The sequence below is a fragment of the Struthio camelus genome, chromosome 13 (genome assembly GCF_040807025.1).
Source record: "Struthio camelus isolate bStrCam1 chromosome 13, bStrCam1.hap1, whole genome shotgun sequence".
Lineage (NCBI taxonomy): Eukaryota > Metazoa > Chordata > Aves > Struthioniformes > Struthionidae > Struthio > Struthio camelus.
This window is the reverse complement of record NC_090954.1, coordinates 1,351,328-1,372,024: the sequence shown is the minus strand read 5'-3', so window position 1 is coordinate 1,372,024 and position 20,697 is coordinate 1,351,328. Positions and strand designations below refer to the sequence as shown.

General features: G+C 55.2%; 1 protein-coding gene across 4 annotated transcripts in view; it reads left to right on the top strand.

Annotated features, from left to right (window-relative positions):
* Positions 1 to 18,311, top strand: part of KCTD16 (potassium channel tetramerization domain containing 16) — a 106,747-nt gene extending 88,436 nt beyond the window's left edge. For 3 of the 4 annotated variants that reach the window (XM_068960019.1, XM_009678714.2, XM_068960020.1), the window contains one exon: positions 8,575 to 12,348. In XM_068960019.1, the coding sequence (XP_068816120.1) occupies positions 8,575 to 9,026 (452 nt within the window). In that variant the 3' untranslated portion in view covers positions 9,027 to 12,348. Of the gene's footprint in view, positions 1 to 8,574; positions 12,349 to 17,094 lie in introns of those variants that run through there. The other variant, XR_011143997.1, reaches the window with a different exon arrangement.
* Positions 18,312 to 20,697: the final 2,386 nt, after the last annotated feature.

Here is a 20,697-nt window from a genome sequence, read left to right as displayed (position 1 = left end):
GTGGGAGGGTTTACGTGGCCTGGGCTCCGCACCCCTCCCTCCCTCCCGTTCCCCTCTCCGTGCTCCAAAGAGCCACGAGAGGGAGAGTGACTTTTTTATTAGCCAAACAACTTCCCCTGCCCCGCTTCATTTTGCTTAATTAGTAGGGGGTGGCTGAAGTGATTTGATTTAGGATTTCCAGGAGGAGGGGGAGCCTGAGGCCAGCCCTGAGAGCCCTTGCGGGAGCAGAGCTCTGCTTCGTGTGCCCCTTCTCCCGGCCAGGAGAGGCGTGGAGCGATAGACCTGGCTCCCTTCCTGACGGACCTCAGCTCCTCCTTACCTTTGACCGCCTTGACATCATAGCTGCTGTTTTCTTGACTGATACCCTCTCTACAAAATCCGTGCGTTTTGTTTCTGCTTCCCCACTGAAGTTGCCCTCTTCCTTCTCTCTCCCCTTCTTTACCTCTGTATTTGTGATCAGTAGAAATATCTTCTACTCTATTTTAATCTTATTTTTCTTCCTCGCGCATTCTCGATGCTGCCGCGGTGGCATCGCTCCGATTCCTCCCTTCTCTTGGCTATTGCAGTGTTCTCGGAGCGCTTTGCAGCGGGCACTGGCCCTGCCTGGAGGAGGTTTGTACAGCTACTCGCTGCAAGGCCTGTGGCAGGTCCCTGCGCAGCGCGGGCCGGGCCGTCCCGCGGCGCCTGTGCGTGCCAGCGCCCTGACGCTGAATCTGAATACGGAAAGGGGAAAAACCACAGCAGTAACGACACTGAAAAAAAAGTCGATTCCTATTTTAAGACTAAAGAAGCCTGTGTTTTACTTTGAAATTTTGCTTTGAGCCTAATGAATCAGGCTAAAGATTTAATTAGTAAAACTTGACACTGGAATGATGTTATAAAACGTTCCCTTCGAAGATGGATTATCTCGGTGGCTGTGGAGAGCATCATTCCCATCACACGCTTATGATTAAAGCTTGTTGTCTTTTTCCTGTAATAAGGCTCTGTCCAGGTCATTTTAGCCTTTTAATGTTTCGTCCTTTCCTCAGCCTTCTTGAACTTGTTTTCAAGTACTTGTCGTCCCCTTTCTTTTAAGTTACAAAGTCGCCATAGGGAGTGGGATTGCTCAGAGCCAGCACGGCGGCGGCTCCGGGCGCCAGCTCGCCGGCGGGATCGCCGAGCCCTCCGATCCGGGCCGCAGGCAGCGTTCCTGCCGGCGCGCGGCTGGGGATCGGGGCTGAGCTCGCCGGGCTGGCGGCGCGACGGCTCCGTAAGCCGGCTGCAGTCCCGCGCGCGATGCCCTCCTCCCCGGCTAGCGGCAGTGCTGGCGGTTATTGCCCCAGGCTGCGCGTTGCCGCTGTGCTGCCGTTACCTGCGACTCCCGAGCGCCCACCCCGTCTCTCCCAGCCCCACTGGTCATCTTCCCCGGCTTTAATGCCCGCCATTTGATGGACTGGGAGAGCAATTTAGTTACTTAAAATGATAAATTTTTTCATTTAAGTCTAAAATCTCAAATTTCCTTTTCCTGCCAAAATTTCTTTTTTAAATGTATTTCCTTATCTCGTAGCCGGTGGAACACTATTGGCGTTCTGGGCGAAGAGAGACGTTATGGGTGCAGCGCCCTTGGCTGCGTTACAGCCGTGCGGCTGGCGTGCGCCCTTGCAAAAGGGCAGGGTGGGATTTTCAAAGTCAAGCATAAGAGACCTTGACAAATTGCAACCCATCTCGCACCCCGAGCGTCGGGTCGGATAAAGCGTCTTGAAGCCCGCCTCTGCCTGGGCCACAGTCGGGCAAAGTGAGTTTGCAAAATAGTGAGTGGGACAACTGTGCCGGCACCCGCACAAAGCGGAGCTCCGCTTGCTTGGCTTGAGACCAGAGAATTTTACAGTACTCTTGACTAACAGGCCGAACATCACTAGCATAGTAATTACTTTGATTCCAGTTGGCACAGATGTATTTTTTCATGTATTATTGCTTGATATTGGAAACTTCTCTTTTCTTTTACTTTTTTTAAGTTATAATCCTGGTACCTGAAGATAGATAGTCTTGTGAAGGGGAGGAAAAAAAAAAATTCCCCCCCAACTTCATTAAATGCTAAAGGGCAATTCAATTTTCTCCGTAGCTTTCCCTCTCTCTAGGTTTTCTCGTTGGACTGGCTAGCCTGGTGTGTTGTGCTTACGATGATTATATCAAGGTCTTTCCAATATGTTACTCGCACACCAGACTGGGACTCTCATTCAGTTGATACTAGAATAAAGCCAGTAAGTGCAGTAGTGGTGGTAGGGTTTGAAGCCAGCAGACTGGCTAAATGGTTTTTAAGGGCCTGTTTAACTCTATATACTGAATTCCCCACCTTTATAAAGATCAAAAAAGCACGTATCAAAAAGAAGCCTATTCACCTTTGCCTCCTCTTTTTCAGCAAAGTGGAGCAATTGTCCAGGTCGCGATAAGATCACGGGTTTTCACTCTCCCAGTTGATTCTTTAAGGACCATATGTGCGATATGCTGATTCAGCCCTACTTTTGCCTTGGACTGGGGGCATTTGGAAATCTCCGTTGTGCCTGGGAGGAGCCTGGAGCGCTTGCTGCTGGACGCTGCTGTCGGAGCTGGGGAAAGCGAGTGGGAAACCTGGAGGAGCTGGCTTGTCCCTGCAGTCCTTGTCCTTTTGCAGTGGCCTCCTGGTCCGCTTCTCTTTGGCACCGTGGATCCGGTAGGAAACTCTGGAGGGGGAAGTCATGCCCGCGCTCACTCATGAGCGCTGCCCAGAGCCGCTCCTGCAGCCGCAGCGCTGGCTGCCCCGAGGCTGCTGCCGAGGAACCTGTCCAAGCCTCGCAGCTGCCTCTCGCATCCGAGTCTGGCCTGTTTTTTCACTATTTTGCCTCATGAATAGATGAATTTCTGCCTCCTGGCTTGCCTGTGGTATGCCCATAGCTGCTGAATATTCATTAAGTGTAACTAGCATTTATTAGCTCTTAATTAACACAGTATATGCCTTTTATAAGTTAATGAAATATATACTCAAGCACGTGTGATTGCAGCCGGTCATGGCCCTGCACGTCGCTGGGGTCGTCCCGAGCACAGGAACAGCGACGATGGCAGGCACAGGGCGAGCGGCCTCTCCGCGGCCGTGCTGCACGCAGGCGGCGTTTTCCTGGGAAGCTGTTTGCATCCCCGTCTCTGGCTCGAGGAAAGGAGGCTGCCTGGAGGATGCCATCCCTCGGACCTCGTGCCGTCGCCCTGGGACGGTGCCGTGGGAAGGCGACGGCCCAGCCGTGCTGCTTCGGTTTGCCAGGTGCTCCCAGCTCCCCTAAGAACAGAAGGTGCTGTACGTGCACGATGAACATTCAGTTCAGAAATAGTCCATGTTCAGCTCAGAAATCCCTAACAAGTTTGCTGAGGAACCGTGTGTGGAAAAAGCATTTCATAAGGAGACGGAGAGACAGAAGAGCCAGGGAGTTAATGAGCTCTTAAATGGAAGAGAAATAATTGGAACGAGAGTCTTCCGTGTCCCACCTCCAGGGACGAAAGCCCAACCGCTTCCGTTTCGCAGCGCCTTCGCTGGCTCCGATCCGGAGCAGATGCAAAGCGGCGCCGCTCCGCCTCCGTCGGAGGGACTCGCCCCCGCTCTGCCCGCGAGGAATCGCCAGGATAAGCCCTTCCCAGGTGAAGCTCATATGGGTTTTTTAATCCAATTTCTTAGTGGAGTGAAGTCTTGTAATAAAGCCTAGAAAGAAAGGATTCCAGCTGTACCCCGGAGCTGCATGACCTCTTCACGCTAATTTATTGGCGACATTTCATCTCTCTTCGTTAGCTCTAGCTTTGGATAGAATTGCCATTTGTTAACTAAGTAATTTAATGAGGCAATTGTAGCAGTATCTCGCCAGCGCCGCTGCGGCGGTCTGCTACTTGATAGCCAAGGTGCTTTGACACACTGGCTGCTTGCTGGAGCTGCTTCCTTGGCTGGTGAGCGTGGCCTGTTGAGTCCGGCTTCGCTGGCTGTCTCGCTGTTATGGGCCATGTGTGCGTTATCTGAATATCCCGCGGGATTTGTTTAGAATTGGTCAGGGAGGCTAACAGCAAATTGCCGTGCTAGGAGTTAGCTGCAGGACGTCGGAGGAAATCGCCCGGCGTGCCAGCGGGGTCTGGCCCGTGCAGTAGCCTCTTCCCCGTTGACTCGTTTTTCAGCAGCGGACTTCAGCGGGTTCAGCGTGCGGCTGGAAAGCAGCAGAGCCCTTCAACAGCACCAGCGGACGGGGCGCACTGTCCGGCCAAGGGTGGCGAGGAGAAAGCCCTGGTGCTGGCCTGGCTGCTCTGCCCACCGTCCCCTCCCAGCTGCCGTCACCCGGCGTCACCACGCCACGGTGGGAAGGGGTTACCTTCAAGGGAGGAGAGAAGAGAGACAGATATATGTCACTTCAGAGGTAGGTGTCAGCAGAAGCTGTGGTGCTAGCGCAACAGATTCCCCCCTTTGGGGTTCGCTTTCATCCTTCGACGCACGCAGGCAGCAGGGGAAAATGACCTCACAGGTGAGGAAAGTGATTATAGCCACGTGCGGAGAAAACGCTGAAGAAGAGAGCGAGAGCCTCCCGCGAGCTTCCTCGGTCGCGACGAGCCTCCTCCGCAGCCGGGCGAGCGCTGGCGGCACCGCTCCTTCGAGGAGCCCCGTTGCCCGCTCCGTCCCACCGGAGAAATTCTCGTGTGTCGGCGCGGGCAGGCGCCTGCTGAACGGGCTCCGTTTCCCCTTACGGAAGGCGGCGCGCTGAACGCGTCCCGCTTAGCAGGACGCGGCGAGGCGGGAGAAGCTCGCCGGGCCGTAACCTCAACGGCGCTGAGGAGCTGCCGATCAGCACGGCTCGCGGATGCGCTTGTCGGACGCTCGCGTCGTCAGCTTTTTACGGAGGCTCAATACATAATGCCTTTGCCACAGCCGACTGAGTTATAAAAAATTTCAGTTTAGCCGTTATTGACTCTTTTCAGACAAGATACAGATCAAGTCTTGAAGCAAGTCTATAAATTAAATTTAGCCACACAGCTCGCAGACTGGAAGGCTCCTTCCTCCTTGACAAGGAAAAGCGAGGAGCAGACGGGGAGGAGTTTCTCCTTTCTGGTTTCCCGCCTGTTTCCGCAAAGCGTGCGCATTGTGTTCGTGGCTGCTAACAAGATGGAGAAACGGTTACTATCCTGTTCTCCTGTCGGCCAGCAAGACTTTTAAAAAATTTGCCTTGGTGAGACTGCAAAACGGCTCCCTGCAGCTCCTCCTCTCCCAGGGAAGAGAAAGACTTGATGTTTTGAAGCCAGCAGCAACGTTTTCCCTGCGTCTGGCAGGGACCAGTTTCCTGAGCAGCGGCATCGAATTTCCAGCCTGGATCCCGGCGCGAGGAGCAGACTGCCCAATTCCCCCTTGTACCGGCACTCGCCCCTTCCCCCCTCGGCCTCCGTCGTTGCAGCCCGTGCGACTGCTGCCAGCCTGCCGGCAGCGAGCCGGCCTCGCGCGCAGCCTGGCCGTCCCCGAGCCCTGGGAGAAGGCTGCCCCTCGGGCACCCGCGGCTGCCAGCAACTTCCTGGGACGGACTGAAAATAGGGTGTCTCAGGTGTGCAATGCGGGCAGCAGGGCCCCCATTTCCCCTTTATGCATGAAAGGAAGGGCTGTATTGCTGATACAAAGTTGCTAAGCTAAATTACACTTTTTTTTGATCTGAGTAATGTGACCAATCTGCACAAGTTGGAAATGATAAGTACATGTTAGTGGGAAGATAGATCCTTCCAAATGACACTTAAATCCATGACTTCCTCGGTAGTTCAATCAGGGAACCGCTTTCCTCAGTGGCAGCTCTTGCCCTTTGTCATGGGTTATTGCTTTTGGGCAGATCCCCATCGGGACGGCGGCAGGGATTAAGCTGTGTGCTATATGAACCAGGGAAGAAGTTAAGTAGTGTCCAGGGGCTCCCCCCCACCATGGATTAGGCAGATGAAGAGCCATATTTCCACGAAGCCTCTGGTTTGTGCGAGCCCAGGGCCTCGTGCAGGGGAGGCCGCGGCAGGAGCGAGTCCGTCCGGGGCCGCGGGGCCCCTGGCGGGAGGCAGCCTGCCCCCTCGCACCGGCTTGCGGCCAAAGCCGAAGGCGTCCTCGGTGCCTGGTAAAGAAAAATGGTTGGAGAAATGGGAGTTGCTGTAGGTATCCGCAAGTGAAAAGTCTCCGGAGCGCTGCCGCCGGGGGCTGGGGAAGCGCGGTGTCTCCTGATGCCCCCTTGGGATTTTAGAATGGGCTGGATGCGTCTCTCTCACTGCACCAGAGATGCTCGTCGACGTAAATGGCCGGTGAGCCCCCAGATCGTTGTTACTGTCTTGGTTTCTTTACTTTTTTTAAAAAAAAAAAAAAAAAAAAAAGAGCAACCGGCTATATTTAATTCAGTGAAAGTATAAAGATCACGACGACTAAAGAACAACATAATAATAAGCATTTTTCTGAGCAGTGGGAGCAGCGCAGCCTGAGTGCGTTGTGTAGACACGAGAACAGTGTGCTTTATTGTTTTGTTTTAGGCCTCTGGGAAACCGTGTGATTTCCACGGTGGCATGTTTGAGCATCTCTCAGCGCTAACGCCCGTAGATCGATGTTGGCTCAGCTCTCCCAGGGCTCGGCCGCGTGCGCAGCATCTGCGGTCCCGCGTGCTCAGCGTCCGCGCGGGGAAGTGCTGCCCTGGGCCGGGGCTTTCTGCCGGCTGTTGGCACCGGCATACAGAAATTCCTGCAGTCTCATCGGGGCCAGACTGAAACCCATAACCCTGAATTTCTTCGTGACTGCCAGGTTTTCTCCCTTAAGATCCTGAAAAAGATCAGTGCAGCATTGCTTGCACCCAGAATCTGTGTATGTCGCTTTTCGTACGCGTTTCCCTGCCGTTTACTTGTATTTAGTTTGCTGTGCCACTTCAGGCTGCAGAGCGCCGGCGATGAGCTACACGTAACGCGTTTTCCCTCTGACGGACCCGCGCCATCTGGCAGCATATGTCGTGCTAGAAGGAGACGGGGAGAGCGATCGCCAGCTCGTCTGCCCACAAAACGACTCTGTGGAGCATCTCTGAGCTCGGCGCCCGGTGCCACGGCTCCCCATGCAGCGTGCGGTTTCAGCCGTGCCGGGGCTGGCGAACGCCGTGCGGGGCTGCAGCGGGGCCTCGTCCCGCTGCGGGCCGGCGTTTCCCCCCCGTCTGCCCGGGGGAGGCACCTTTCCACGCCACGCTGCTGGCTCTGGTCTCGTGGCAGAGCCCGTGGCGTGGCGTTTGTGTACGCTGAGTCGTTTGCTTTGGTTGCTAACGAGAGCTGGGCCTCTGTATTCGTTTGCAGTTGGGCAGGAAAGATCGTTGCAGAATCCCCGGGTCCTTGGCTTTAACCTGGACACAGCGAAAGCATGGAAAAAAAACTAGACAGGTTGGCTTTAATAGCATATTATATACTGTCCTTTTAGAAGGCAGGAAAAAATGAGTTGGATCTGGAGTATCTGACCCAAACGGAAGCGGTCCGGGGTCCCTGCGCAAGAGGCCGTGCTGCCCTGCGCGGCCGTCTCGGGCGTAGCGCGACTCCCCTTCGGCAGCGCTGCCCGGGAAGAATCCTTCCTAATCCAGCAACTTCCATTCCCTTCTCTCTAGGCTTTTGTTTACTGAATGGAAACCCACTGAAGAGTCGGTGCCAAACTGAGGTGCTGGACCCTTCGCGTTTAGTGGAGACGGCGATTTTGATGTGAATAGGCAGTAACATAATCGCTGGGTTTTTGCTGAAGTCAAGTCTCTTGGATATTGGCTTGCTCTAGCAGCCAGTAATGTTACTTTTTTGTTTCTGTTTTGAATTAGTAAACTTGGCCTTGATCCTATAACCTCTATTCCCACCTGTGAGCTTGTTGGTTTCAAAGAAATGATGCGTATGAGTAAAACTTGGAGGAATGGCTCTGTAATGGCAAAAACTGAAGTTTGTACTCTGCTCTTTCTCTATCCTTCCTCAGGCAAAAATTCTACAGACTTTATGAGGAATTCTGTTAAAGGAGAAAAAGCCTTGTGTGATCCCTCCAGGATTTGGCCTGGGGTGGATGTGTGGAGTCAGCAGCAAATCATCAACACTGGAAAAATAGCTAGGGATTTCTGAAGCAATGATTGCTCACTCTGGGGGGAAAAAGCGAACCGGATCCTTACATGAATCTGGTGCCCCTCACTGAGGGTCTCGGAAACCTTTCAGACGTTATTTGATGCTTAGGGTGAGCCACAGGGGACCTGAGCAGTGGCTGCATGCGCAGTGGAGGAAGAAGCTCCCACATTAATGGAAATCAGGCCTGGAGGGCTTAAGGGCCTGACCCAGCAGAGCCTGCGTGTGAATGTCAGGCGCTGCCGACTTCCTGGAGATTTTTCCTGACAATTTGTGGTGAAATTCAGAAAAGGACCCAGAGAGTCGTCTTGCTGCTCCAGCTAAGCTCCTTCTCTCCCCGCTAGCCAGCAGTGAGCCTGATGCCGTGCACGTGCGGCCCAACAGGCGAGAGCGCGCGCCTGGGTGCGCAGGACGGTCTGGGTTTCGGTGCCTCGTGTAACGCCAGGGCACTCTCTGTTCCTCTTGCAGGTGAGCCCTCCCGCTGGTCGTCCTCCCACTGCGACTGCTGCTGCAAGAACGGCAAGGGAGACAAGGAGGGAGAAAGCGGCACGTCGTGCAACGAGCTGTCGACGTCCAGCTGCGACAGCCAGTCGGAGGCCAGCTCCCCGCAGGAGACCGTCATCTGCGGCCCTGTCACCCGCCAGCCCAACATACAGACTCTGGACCGGCCAGCCAAGAAGGGCCCCGTGCAGCTCCTGCAGCAGTCGGAGATCCGGAGGAAGAGCGACCTGCTCCGAACTCTCACCTCGGGCTCCCGGGAGTCCAACTCCAGCAAGAAAAAGGCAGTGAAAGAAAAGCTTTCTATTGAGGAGGAGTTAGAGAAATGTATCCAGGATTTCCTCAAAATCAAAATCCCAGACAGGTTTCCAGAAAGGAAACATCCCTGGCAATCTGAACTGCTGCGAAAGTATCACCTATAGGATCAGGGCAGGGAAACACGTAACCCTGTTACCACTTAGAGCAAGATTCTAAGCGATCTGAAAATAATTCGTAATAATAATAATTTGTTAGGTCACAAAAAAAAAATCCATCTCTATAGTACTGCCTAATTTGCCTATTTCACTTTAACATTTATAGTCCTAGGGTAACAATATTTTTCCGGTTGTGGAAGCACAATGACAAATGCTTTTATTTGTGGACTCTTACACAAGCTGAATACCTGAAAGGCACAACACTATCGACAACAGAAGCTACTCGAGCGCAGGTGCTGCTGCTGGCGGTGGGAGGTGGCGCGTGTGGTCCGGCAGCGGCCGGAGGTTTGGGGACCTACATGCCTCCGAGTTCTCCTTTTAGTCCGCTTACGTGGAGGGATGTACGCAACTCAAACAAGCTATGCCATGACCGCTTACGCGTTTACATTAAGCATGTGTGTGTATATATATATGTGTATATATATCGTTGTGTATATATATGTGTATATATATCAATATGTATTGCTTAACGATTTTTCTGGCTCTCTCCTTATAACTGCACTTTTTCAGAAAAGAGCAATTTTGGCAGTCTGTGGATGTTCAACCCTCAAAGATCTGAGGAAGAAATGGAATAGTAGAAAACCTTCTCTCTTGCCCTCCCTCCTTTTTTCCTGTTTTTTTTTTTCCCTCTCTCCCTCCTGAGACACTGTAAGCTCGTTTCAGTGGAGACCAGGGAAAAGCGTGTGGCTCTTTGTTGCTGACAGCAAAATATTCCAGTTGTTTTTGTTCTGTTTTGATCTTCCCTCTGATTCTTTCCCAAGCCTTTTTTGTATTTCTTGAGGCTTTCTGGTGACAATGGGTTAAACACGTAATGGTTCTAGCTGGAAGGATGCAGGAGTTTTTCCTGGCGCAAGCGCGGTGGCAGGTCGGGCTGCGGAGCCGGCGAGGCTGGCTGGTTCCTGCGGGCTTGCCAGGCGCGTTTGCCAGAAGTCTTTGGCCCGAGCTAGCAGGGAGAGCAGACGCTTGGTCCCCTCCGACCCAGAAGCAAATATAAGAAATTATCAGCCTAACAACCTACATTTAGTGCTTTGACTGGCAGGGAATTGATTGTTAAACAATAGGGACAGCGCTGTTCCAGCTACATGCGTTTCAAGAGAAATTAAAAATTGAAAACAAACTGGCTGTATTCTGTAAGGGAGAGGACTATCGCCGTGTCGCTCCTTTCTCTGGCCAGTAGCGCGGCAGCGGTCAGCAAGGCTGGGCTGGCGCCGGGGCGCGAGACCCCGGGCCCGTTGAGCAGGCAGGACTTGCAAGCCCTGGCGTGGGTAAGGCGCAGCGGGGAGCCCGTTTGAGGTTTGCGCCTGAGCTGCTGGAGGGCCAGGCTGGAGAGAGGTACTGAAAACTGAATTGCTCCATCTAACTTCAGGCTGCAGCTGGGAACAAGGCAGCCAGAGTATTTGGTGCAAATCATTTGTGGTCTGACAGTACAAAACAAAGGATATATGTAGAAGGGACGTGCTAGTGCTGGTAACGCACAAGGTTTTGACGTTGACTTATTGAGCGGCCTCCAGGTTCCAGGGCTTCATTTCCTCCCGAGTTTCAGGCTGCTGTGGAAGACGAGGCCGCGTGCGCGCAGGTTAGTTCTGTCCGTCTTGATGCAATTTCAGTAAGATGATTTATTCATGCCCTGAAGGGCCCCTTTGCTCCCACAAAACTGGCTAACGTGTTTCCCTTTGCCAGAAGAGTCGCGCGGTCTGCCCGAGCAAAGAGGCAGAGGCCCGCGCTCGTCTCGTCGGGCAGCGGCGGGCGGGAGCCGCGCCGGCAGCGAGGAAGCGGTGCTCGTCCAGCGGATCCCAAGGGCGGGCGGGGGTCCGGGAGCGCCTCGGGCGGCCCCTCCGGCCGGGGCTGCGGAGGGCAGGGCAGCCGCTCTGCTGAGGCTCTACCCGTGAGAAAGGCGCTGTTTCTCACGCTTACCGCGCGCTGTTATTCTGCGTAGACCGAGCACAGCGAAACAGGGCCTGGCCGAGGAAACGGTGGGCTAAGCGAGCGGACTCAGCGTCTCCCAGGGTGAGGCTCTAGCACCAATTCAGGTTTCAATACAGTCGCTCTCGCTCAAATTCAGTGCAGTCACCTCCGTTTACATGCCAAAGGCACACGTTCTCGCAGCGAAATTCATCACCTTTCATACACGTGGGCACCCAAGTTGCTCGCTTGTTCTGCGGTGCCCGTGTGTGCGGCGCCCGCGGTCCCGCGTGGGCTGGCCCCGCGCCGGCAGCCGCGCAGCGCCGCCTCCTGCTCCCTGGGAATGGCCCTCCGGCACTTTGGCTATGTTTTTTTCTTTTCCTTTTAAATTCCCGGCTAGTCAGGGTCCGTTGGACCGTTCGGCCGGCGCCCGTGGGCTCTCCTGCGGCGCCCCGACAGCAAGCGCCGTCTTAGCAAAAACGGAGGGAAAAATAGGGCGCTCTCCCGGTTCGACGTCCGGCTGAGCGCGTGGTCAGGACGGGTCAGGTCTCTTCCTCAACGGTGTACTGCAGGCGAAACGCTGCAGTTTCCCCCTGGCTCCTTCCCGGTCCCTTTGTAATACCACAGCTCTTTGGGCTCTACGACATGAGGGGCGGAGCGACGGAGCGGGCACGGTGCGCGTGCCCGCGGTGGTGCGGGGCCTGCCCGGGGCTGCGCGATGATTAATAACTGTAGAAAAATGAGACCAAATGAAATGCTCCAGAATGGGCTTGATTTATGTGGCCTTCATGTCTGCAGTTTCAGATGAAAGGGTTATTACTCTCCACCGCTGCAGAAATAAGAGTCTTAAACTTTAATAATTGCAGGCAGCTCAAACCGCCTGGAAAACGGACTGTTGCGGTGCTGCTTGGGGTGGCAGGGTGAGAGCAGGGGCCGCGGCCTCTGGGCCGGGCTCCAGCGGCCCGTGTCGAACAGGAGCCCTGGGGCCGGGGGGCCGCCCGGCCAGCTCTGGATGGGATCTCGCCTCAAGGCCGGACGCAGCCGACGCCGGCCGGGTCCCACCGGTCACTGTTGCCGCCGAGGTCCCCGCTCGCCCTCCTTGACAGGCGGGAGGCAGGTACGGCCGGGCACGCCGTGCCTCGCGTGGCGGGACGCCCACCTGCGGCAGCTGCGCTCGGCGCTGAGCCAGGCTGTTTCTCTGGGCGCCCTGGGGCAGGACTGGGCCTCCAGGTACAGGCGGGACGAGGGAGCGGGGCCGCAGGAGGCCTCGCGCCCTGCATGGCTGTGCCGGGATTTTGCCAGGGGAAGCCCCGTGTCCCTCTCCCTTTAGGGGTGAAAGGTGACATGCGTCTTTGCCCCCCCCCCCCCCCCCCCCCCCCCCGGAGCAGGAGGGTGTTGCCTCCGTCACAGCCTGGCTGTGACGCTGCCTCAGCAGCACCTGTGGCCGAGCTCCTTGGGGAGCCCCAGCCGGGCTGCGCGCAGCAGCAGGGCCCCAGCACCAGCCTGGCCTGGGCCCACCACGGCAGAGATCGCTGTGCGGGAACCGGCCAGGCCACGGGCTGCGGCTGTGCGGGAACCAGCTGGGCCACAGGCCACGGCTCTGCAGGAACTGGCTGGGCCATGGGCTGCGGCTGTGTGGGAACTGTCCAGGCTGTGCGGGAACCGGCTGGGCCATGGGCTGTGGCTGTGCAGGAACTGGCCAGGCTGTGCGGGAACTGGCTGGGCCACAGGCCACGGCTGTGCAGGAACTGGCTGGGCCATGGGCTGTGGCTGTGTGGGAACTGGCCAGGCTGTGCGGGAACTGGCTGGGCCATGGGCTGCGGCTGTGCGGGAACCGGCTGGGCCATGGGCTGCGGCTGTGCGGGAACTGGCCCGGCCATGGGCTGCGGCTGTGCAGGAACTGGCTGGGCCACAGGCCACGGCTGTGCAGGAACTGGCTGGGCCATGGGCTGTGGCTGTGTGGGAACTGGCCAGGCTGTGTGGGAACTGGCTGGGCCATGGGCTGCGGCTGTGCGGGAACCGGCTGGGCCATGGGCTGTGGCTGTGCGGGAACTGGCCCAGCCATGGGCTGCGGCTGTGCGGGAACCGGCTGGGCCATGGGCTGCGGCTGTGCGGGAACTGGCCCGGCCATGGGCTGCGGCTGTGCGGGAACCGGCCGAGCTGCGGGTGGCTGTGCTGCGCCTGCCCTCCCCGGTCTCCAAGGCCCCTGCTGTTAGGTGGCCGAGGAGGGGGGCAGAGGCGCTGCAGTTAGGCGCTGGTAAGGGGATTGTCCTGCCTGGGTGGACAGTCCCCTTCGCTGTGGCAGCAGCTTTGTTCTTATGGCACAGTAACAGCGCGTCCCACTTGCAGAGTCTCGGTCTTCCTCTCGCCTGTGCTCCATGATGGTTTTTTTAGTTCAGTTATGTGCGACAGAGGCTCAGAAAAGAGGGACTGAACAGTCACTCGCTGATACTGTCCTTGCAGTAAACACAAAGCATAGCGAAAGGCACCGAGGAGGTGAGTTTTCTTATCACAGAAAGTTACATTAACTTTGGAAGACCTCTTCCCTAAAACAGTGTTCGCACATACATACGTATATAGCTATATACACGCACCTGGCATGTGTTCACGCCTTCAGGCGAGGGCTGCCCTCAGTTCCCGGCTGCAGCAGCGCTCGCTGCGGGGGCCCAGGGGCAGCTGCAGGCGGCCCCCCCAGCCCGCCGGGCGCCCGCCGCCGGCTCTGCTTCCCCCGGGCCCTCGCGGCTCCCTCCCGCTCCCGCTCCCGCAGCGAAATGAGGCAACGAGGGGAAAAACGAATGTAACGCAGCGTGGGAAAAATGGAATTGGACTAACAAATTGTCTGAAAAGTGGCTTTTTAAAGCTCCAAAAATATTCAGCTCCATTTGGTTTGTTTGGGCGACAGGACCTGTGTGTATCCCCAGGATGGCTCTGGCCGGTCGGAGGTAGCAGCCCAAACGCAGTTCAGTGACCAGCGCGCCGCCTTCTTTCTGCACTAGCTGGGGAGCAAGCTGGCGGCGGCGCGCCTGCCCACACCTACCGCAGGCCAAGCAGAAGCGCTGCTGAAAGTAATTTTAAAATGTGCGTTGCCTTCAATGGGACTGAGACACTAATAAAACACCTTTTAGCAAGCCGAACGGGCAGTTCTGTCAGTGAGGATGAGAGGAAGCCATTGAACTTTAGTAAAATTCACATCCACTTAGGTTGCGTAAAATGTTCAGTACTTCTGCGTCTGGCAAACAAGCAGCTCTCGCCGGTTTTTTGGATGGTGTTGCCTAGTCCATCTTCAGTTACCGTGCGCTGTTTAGTTATCCCGCTTTAGCTGCTGCTGAGCGCGTGCTTAAGCGAGGCGGTTACCGAAGGCGGTGTAAAGAGAGCGCCGCACAGCCCGGCCCAAGCGCCCCGTGGCAGGGACGCGGGGGGCTCCGCGCCCCGGGGCCGCGGCCGCTCCCGCAGCCTGGCGGCTGCCTTCCCTGTCCCAGGACACCGGTTTTTGGAGGAAGGTTGGATACGAGTTCGAGACGCCCCTCGGCAGCCCACGCAGCTCGGCGGGGGCCGACGGGAGAGCACGAGTTGACGCCGCCCGCGGCGCCCCGGCTCGGTGGGCCTCGCTCGCCTGCGGGCGCAGCGCTCTGGGGGGACGCGTGCGGGGTTTTTAGTCTAGTTTTGTGAGTCCGTTTGCTTTGCAGAGGGGTGGGCTCAAGCAGCACACGAGTCGGGTCTTCCCTGGCAATGACCAAGCTGTGCCCTTCAGCCACGTCTCAGGTTGCTCTGGCAGCCCGGGAGGCTGCGGCGCCCCGTCCCGCCGCCCGGCCGCCACTGTCGGGGAACTTAACGCATAAGGCCCCATGTATAGCATGGTACAAAATAACTGTCCAGTCTTATGGATAGCTTATGCCCCAACGGGGCTTTGTAGATTAAAAGAACAAAAAAGCACTTTTAAATGATTTATATTATAAAAAGACATTATTTTTCTTGGCATCAGTATCACTCCGCTAAAAATCAGTTTTAAGTATGATTTTTAAAGTATAGCACTGAACAAACGTGGAAAGGTGAAAGTCAGCCTTGAGCAGAGACAAAACTTCGCGATGCTCAGCAGGACGGCCGGGCCCAACCCCTCCCGGGGATTCTTCGGCCCGTTCTTGCGGGGCCTTCGCCGGGCGGCTCCTCGGGCGCGGGGCGGCAGCCGGCCCCGCCGCGCTCTGGCTCTCGCAGGCGCCCCTGCCGGGGGGGATCCCCGCGGGGCCGCGCGCCCGTTCTGCTTTCTGACCCGCGCGAGCGCCTGACGACCTTGCCGAGGCCACGCAGGCGCGGCGACGCCGAGCGCGCGGCACCGCTGAATTACCTCGTCGGCTTTCCAACACGGTTCACTTGTATATAAGTGTAATGTCAAATTGTTTACAGGTTATTTTGTGCGTAATTGTGGGGAAAAAACAGTTTTAACTACAAATTTAAGGGAATCAATTTTACTGGAAGGTGTTTTAAAAAATGAATATGCTTAATACAGTATCGACATCATTGATTATGGTCTCACATGAATGCATGTATCTCCGTGTCGTCAGTCCCCACCAGTGAGGTTATTGGCAATATTCTGCGGTCTGTGAATAGCAAATATGCATAAAGTACTGTGACGCTGACAAATATAACTCAGTAACTGTTTCTACTGTGGTATGTTAAAAAAAAAAATGTAGCTTTTAGCCTGCTGTATTTCCCTGGTACAAATAAGACCCTGAAAGAAAGAGACACTTTGGAAAGCACAAACAAGTGGCACCCGGGAGCTGAGCGCGGTCCGTCGCCGAAGGGCACCGCCAGCTAGCCGTGCCCGGCTGCTAAGACAAAACCGCCTATTTAGGGAGGCGCTGAGGTGGGAAATGCAACTCCCGCTAGTGCCGTTCTGCTCTAGCTTCACTGCGGGCGCAAGAACTGACCTTTGGTTTAGAATCACGATAAATGGAGAGCAACTACATGTGCAGAGTTTGTGTGTCTGGTTTGGGCGTTAGACGCGGCTCTAGCGTGACGCACAGCCATCAGTAGCGTGGCACTGGCTGGCTGAAAAGTGCAACAACTAATGTGTGTCTCACCAGTCAAAAAAAAAAAAAAAAACCAGGGCATATACACTGTAAGAGCACAGACAAGAATAAATAAGTTGATATCCTTCAACTGTCATATATATACACACATAAATACATGTATAGACACATACAGGCTTACTCGCCCACTGAGGCTTAGCTTCAGTTCATGTTAACCAGTTCCTTGCAGACTAGAGGTAATTCTCCCTTGAAGTTTTTTCCCCTCATTTATTTCTGAGATGGGCTGAAAATAACAGTTTAGTGGTTGCAGGATGTGATTTTTCTGCCTCCCGGTCTTGAACAGAGAAGTTTTCCCGCACCAGCGCGTGCAAGGGCTGTCACAAGCTGCAGTACTCCTGGAAAAGCCATCGCTGCATTGGAGGTACCTGCCAGAGTAGTTCCCAGAACAGTACTGCTGAAATGGCGAGGGGATAGGAAAGAAGGGAGCACGGTGTTTATTTTTCCTGTCCGTTTAACATGCCTTGGCAAGAGAAGTCTTCATTACAGCCAGTGGCTGAATTACAGCAGGAAAAGCGAGTGCAGGAAAAAGCGGCGATGGGAGGGGAGGCAGGGAGCCTCCTCTGGCCGCGGCTGCGGTGCCCGGCCCGCGTCGTGCGGCCGCTGCTGCTGCGCAGCTGCCAAACCTGGGGCTCCTGCGGTGGCTCCTGCAGAGGCAAAAAGAGAGAAAGGCTGCTGGGGTCGGGGCAGACGCTATTTGTACTCCTCTCCCCCAGCAGTGCTGCTCTTTGAATGACAGGCTCATAATTTGGGTTTACTGTCATATTTTCTTCCTTCCAGCACAGCTGTTTAGGGGATAATCAGGGCTTGGTACTGCTGTAATCACAGCTCTCCGTGGCCCCGGTCTCATCTCCCTTCCAGGCCGCGTGCTCACACGACTCCGATTCGAACCAGGAAGCATAGCTGCAGGCAAACTAGGGCTGAAAGAGCCAGAAAACCAGGCAATTGCTCACTTGTGTTACTGAATATCCTAGGCTGACTTTTTCCCCCCTTTTTTGTTTTAATCTTTGCTACTTGGCTGTTCTTCAAAGGAAGCGCTGTCTGAGGTGCCCTTCCTGCGAGGAGGTGACAGATCCTGTCCTTGCAGCGAGCCCTGCATATGGTGCTCCACCGGGGCAGGGAGTTGGATGCTACAGAAGCTGCACAAGCATATGGAAAGCAAAGCACTTCTGGAAGTTAAGTCTCAGATGGTGCAGCATGATGCTGGTAGAAAGCAATACGGCAGTTACAGCATATCCTACCAGACCATTGCACTGGCCGCCTACAGACGACAGCGTACTGCAAGGGACGCAGGCCAGGCGCTGTAACGCCTTCGCCAACATCTCAGCGCTGCTTTATACACTGTTTGGTGACAGCACGTCTCAGCCTTAGCACCTGCGAGGGGTCGCTGTGGGCTGTAAACTGTTACTGCAGCCCCCGGCGAGCCCCGGTCCACGCTGCCGGGCCCTTGCCTGCAGCCTCGGCGCTGGCGGAAAGGACAGAGCTGAAAACCTGCGCGGAAATGGTTCTGCTGGAGTCGCACCATGTTTTTAAACAAACCCGTGTCTGTCAGGCAGAAGGCGAGCGTGAGGCCGGCCACTGCGCGCCCACATAAGCCAGGCGCCCGGCCGCCCGCCGGGCCTCCAAGGCACCGAACTAGAGGCGCAGCGTTCGCCAGCGCTGCTGCGGGGCAAGGCTGGCAGCGCTGAGCGGCGCGGGCCTGGCCGTGCTGGAGCGGAGGGGCGCAGCCGCAGCTCGCTGCCGTCGCATGCGGGCACAAGCTCGCGCGCTCGCTCTCTGTGCAGGCTGGTCCCTGCCGCGGCGGCTCCCGGGGTAACTGTTAGCGCGGCTCCTGCCAGGGCTGCTCACAGGAGCCCGAGCGGCGCGGCCCGGCCCCGGGCGCGGGCTGCCTCCGCCGGGCGTCCGGCACGGCCGCGTCGCCGGCTGCCACCGAGCCTGCACTGGCTTCCTGCACTGGACAGAAACAAGCCGTAGCGATGCTGCTATTGCCAAATTCGCATTAGAAACAACACAGGTTACTTCGCTGTGTAGATTTTTTTTTTTTTCCTAATGCCATATATCTGAATTACTGTGTGTGTTCAGTGCGGGTATCAGGAGCCAGTACATGAAAACAGCTGGGCTCCAGACGTCTGTGGAGATCTTGCACTTGCGTATGAAAAAGATCTTTGTGACTAATGGATTTTGTCTTTGCTGGTCAAATTTTTAAAAAAAGGCAGTTTGGAATAAACAAAAAAGGTAGTTTTTTTTTTTTTTTCCTCTCTCTTCTTTTTTTATATGAAACCACAAGTCTCATTTTTGGCTCACCTGAAAGGAAAGAAATGTTTCACTGCCCGTGACAAAAAATGCATGTTTTGTTATACCCATTTTTATTCTTTTTAAATTAGGTCAATTTTGAACAAAAGAATGCTTTTCAGAGAACAAAAACTGAAATCTTTCTATTTAAAAAAGGTAAATTATGTGTATTTGCACAGTTCAAAATGTCCCCTTCCACACATCTTTTTTCAGCCAAATCTGTTCCCACACTTGCTGTGACGATGGGCTTGATTTCAGGTCTCTCAGCTGCCTTCCCCGCCAGCCCCGCGCGGCAGCACCCTGCCCTCCGCGTCCTCGGGGCCCCGCGCGGCAGCACCCTGCCCTCCGCGTCCTCGGGGCCCCACGCGGCGGCACCCTGCCCTCCGCGTCCTCGGGGCCCCGCACGCCACCACCCTGCCCTCCGCGTCCTTGGGGCCCCGCGCGGCGGCACCCTGCCCTCCGCGTCCTCGGGGCCCCGCGCGCCATCACCCTGCCCTCCGCGTCCTCGGGGCCCCGCGCGCCATCACCCTGCCCTCCGCGTCCTCGGGGCCCCGCGCGCCATCACCCTGCCCTCCGCATCCTCGGGGCCCCGCGCGCCATCACCCTGCCCTCCGCGTCCTCGGGGCCCCGCGCGGCGGCACCCTGCCCTCCGCGTCTCGGCTCAGTGGGCAGCGCTGGCCGCCGCTACCCCGTGCACTTTGCTGGCGGCTGCTCAGGAAACCAAATACGCGGTTCCCAGGGGCGCTGGCTCCTGCACCCTCAACACCAACTCTGTTTGACATGTCTCGTGAGCAGACACTATTTAAGCTATTAAAAGAAAATCCCAGTACTTTAGCTGATTAAATGCAAAACTCAGAAATGCCGCGTGTCCTTCCCAGGACACCGGGCGCTTGGGAAGCCGACACGGCTTCGGAGAGCGGAGCCAGAGCCCCGCGAGCCCTCTGAGGCGGCTGCCCTGGGGGGACCGGCGAGAGCTGACCACGGCAGCACCGGTGGGGGCACCACCACGTCCTTCACAAGCACCCGGCCTTCTCAAAGTAGCACATTCACCTAAAGTGGTTTTAGCAGCTCTACTTACTCGCTCCCGCCAGCTGTAAGCAGTGCTGAGGTTCAGAGAGGGCTATTTTTAGGGTGCATGCAGATGTGTGACGCTGTGCACGAGATGGCCTCCAGCAGCAGTGCATTTCGTCTGCGACATGTAAGGAGGAGCAAACGCGTTTGTTCCATGGCTTTTTTGAGCTTTCAGGAGATGTAGTTAGATTTTTCTAGAGTGTTTTCCTTGCCTGCAAAGTCAAACAAAAAAAAAATTAAAGAAACCGATTCAGGATGAAAGTGTGTTTTCTAAAAATGATTTATTGTCCATTGATGGCTAAAGAGATCACAAGCAGATCTTGTGATCACAGTAGGACTGAACCTGCTTTTTGACTTATTTCAACATTATTTAACTATACTATTACTTTTTTTCTGTCTTAGGCAATGTTTCCAGTAGTTCTTCAGCAACAGCACTAAGGACATGCCTGATTACAGCTGGGTCGTTCCTGCAGAGTCCCAGGGAAGAGGGGTGACAGCAGCCCGCTTCAGCTTGAGCATGCATGGTGCTGCATAGCCAAATGCCAGTTAGCGAGGGTCCATCTTGCTAATGATAAATCTTAGAAAAAGCCAAACCGTTCTGGAATATATTATTGTCCTAATTCCTTTTCATGTGCAAAGAAAAAAAAAAAAGCCGCTCTTCTCTACTGGCCATGGAAGTAAGGGCAAGTTTCAGCAATCACAAGGGAAAGAAATATTTTGAAGTTCTCTTTCATGACGCTCAGCTCTGCAGGCTCCCACACGTTTTTGTGCAGGAATTTTTTTTTTCCCTACACATTTATGCGGGAAATTGAATTTTGATACTCCCAGCACTACTAAGTACTGCCTTGTCTTGTTTTCATCTAAGGGCAGGTGCAAAAGAGCAATGACTGTTCAGGTCAGAATAGCTGTATGATAATGTCTGAAGATTTAATTACCTCCCCAGTGCAATACCGAATAATGTGCCCGGGAAGTTGAAGTGATTTTCTTTGCTACCAGGTGGTATTAGAAAATAATTTAAATATGCCTTACAAATACGTAATTAAAGGCGCTCATATACGTATCACCTTTTACTTTCTGATTCCTTTAGAGTTGTTCTAGACTGTAAGAACTAACAGGGTAAGTAGCATCAGGTGAGTTTAGGACTTGCTCTGTAGTTGGAGGTTAAGGAGCTGGGCTGCTGTAAGCCACAGGTAAGCAGCAGCGGTAAGAACAGCAATCCTAACTCATGCCTTGTTCAAACCCTTGTCACAGCAAAGGACACCTCTCCGTGG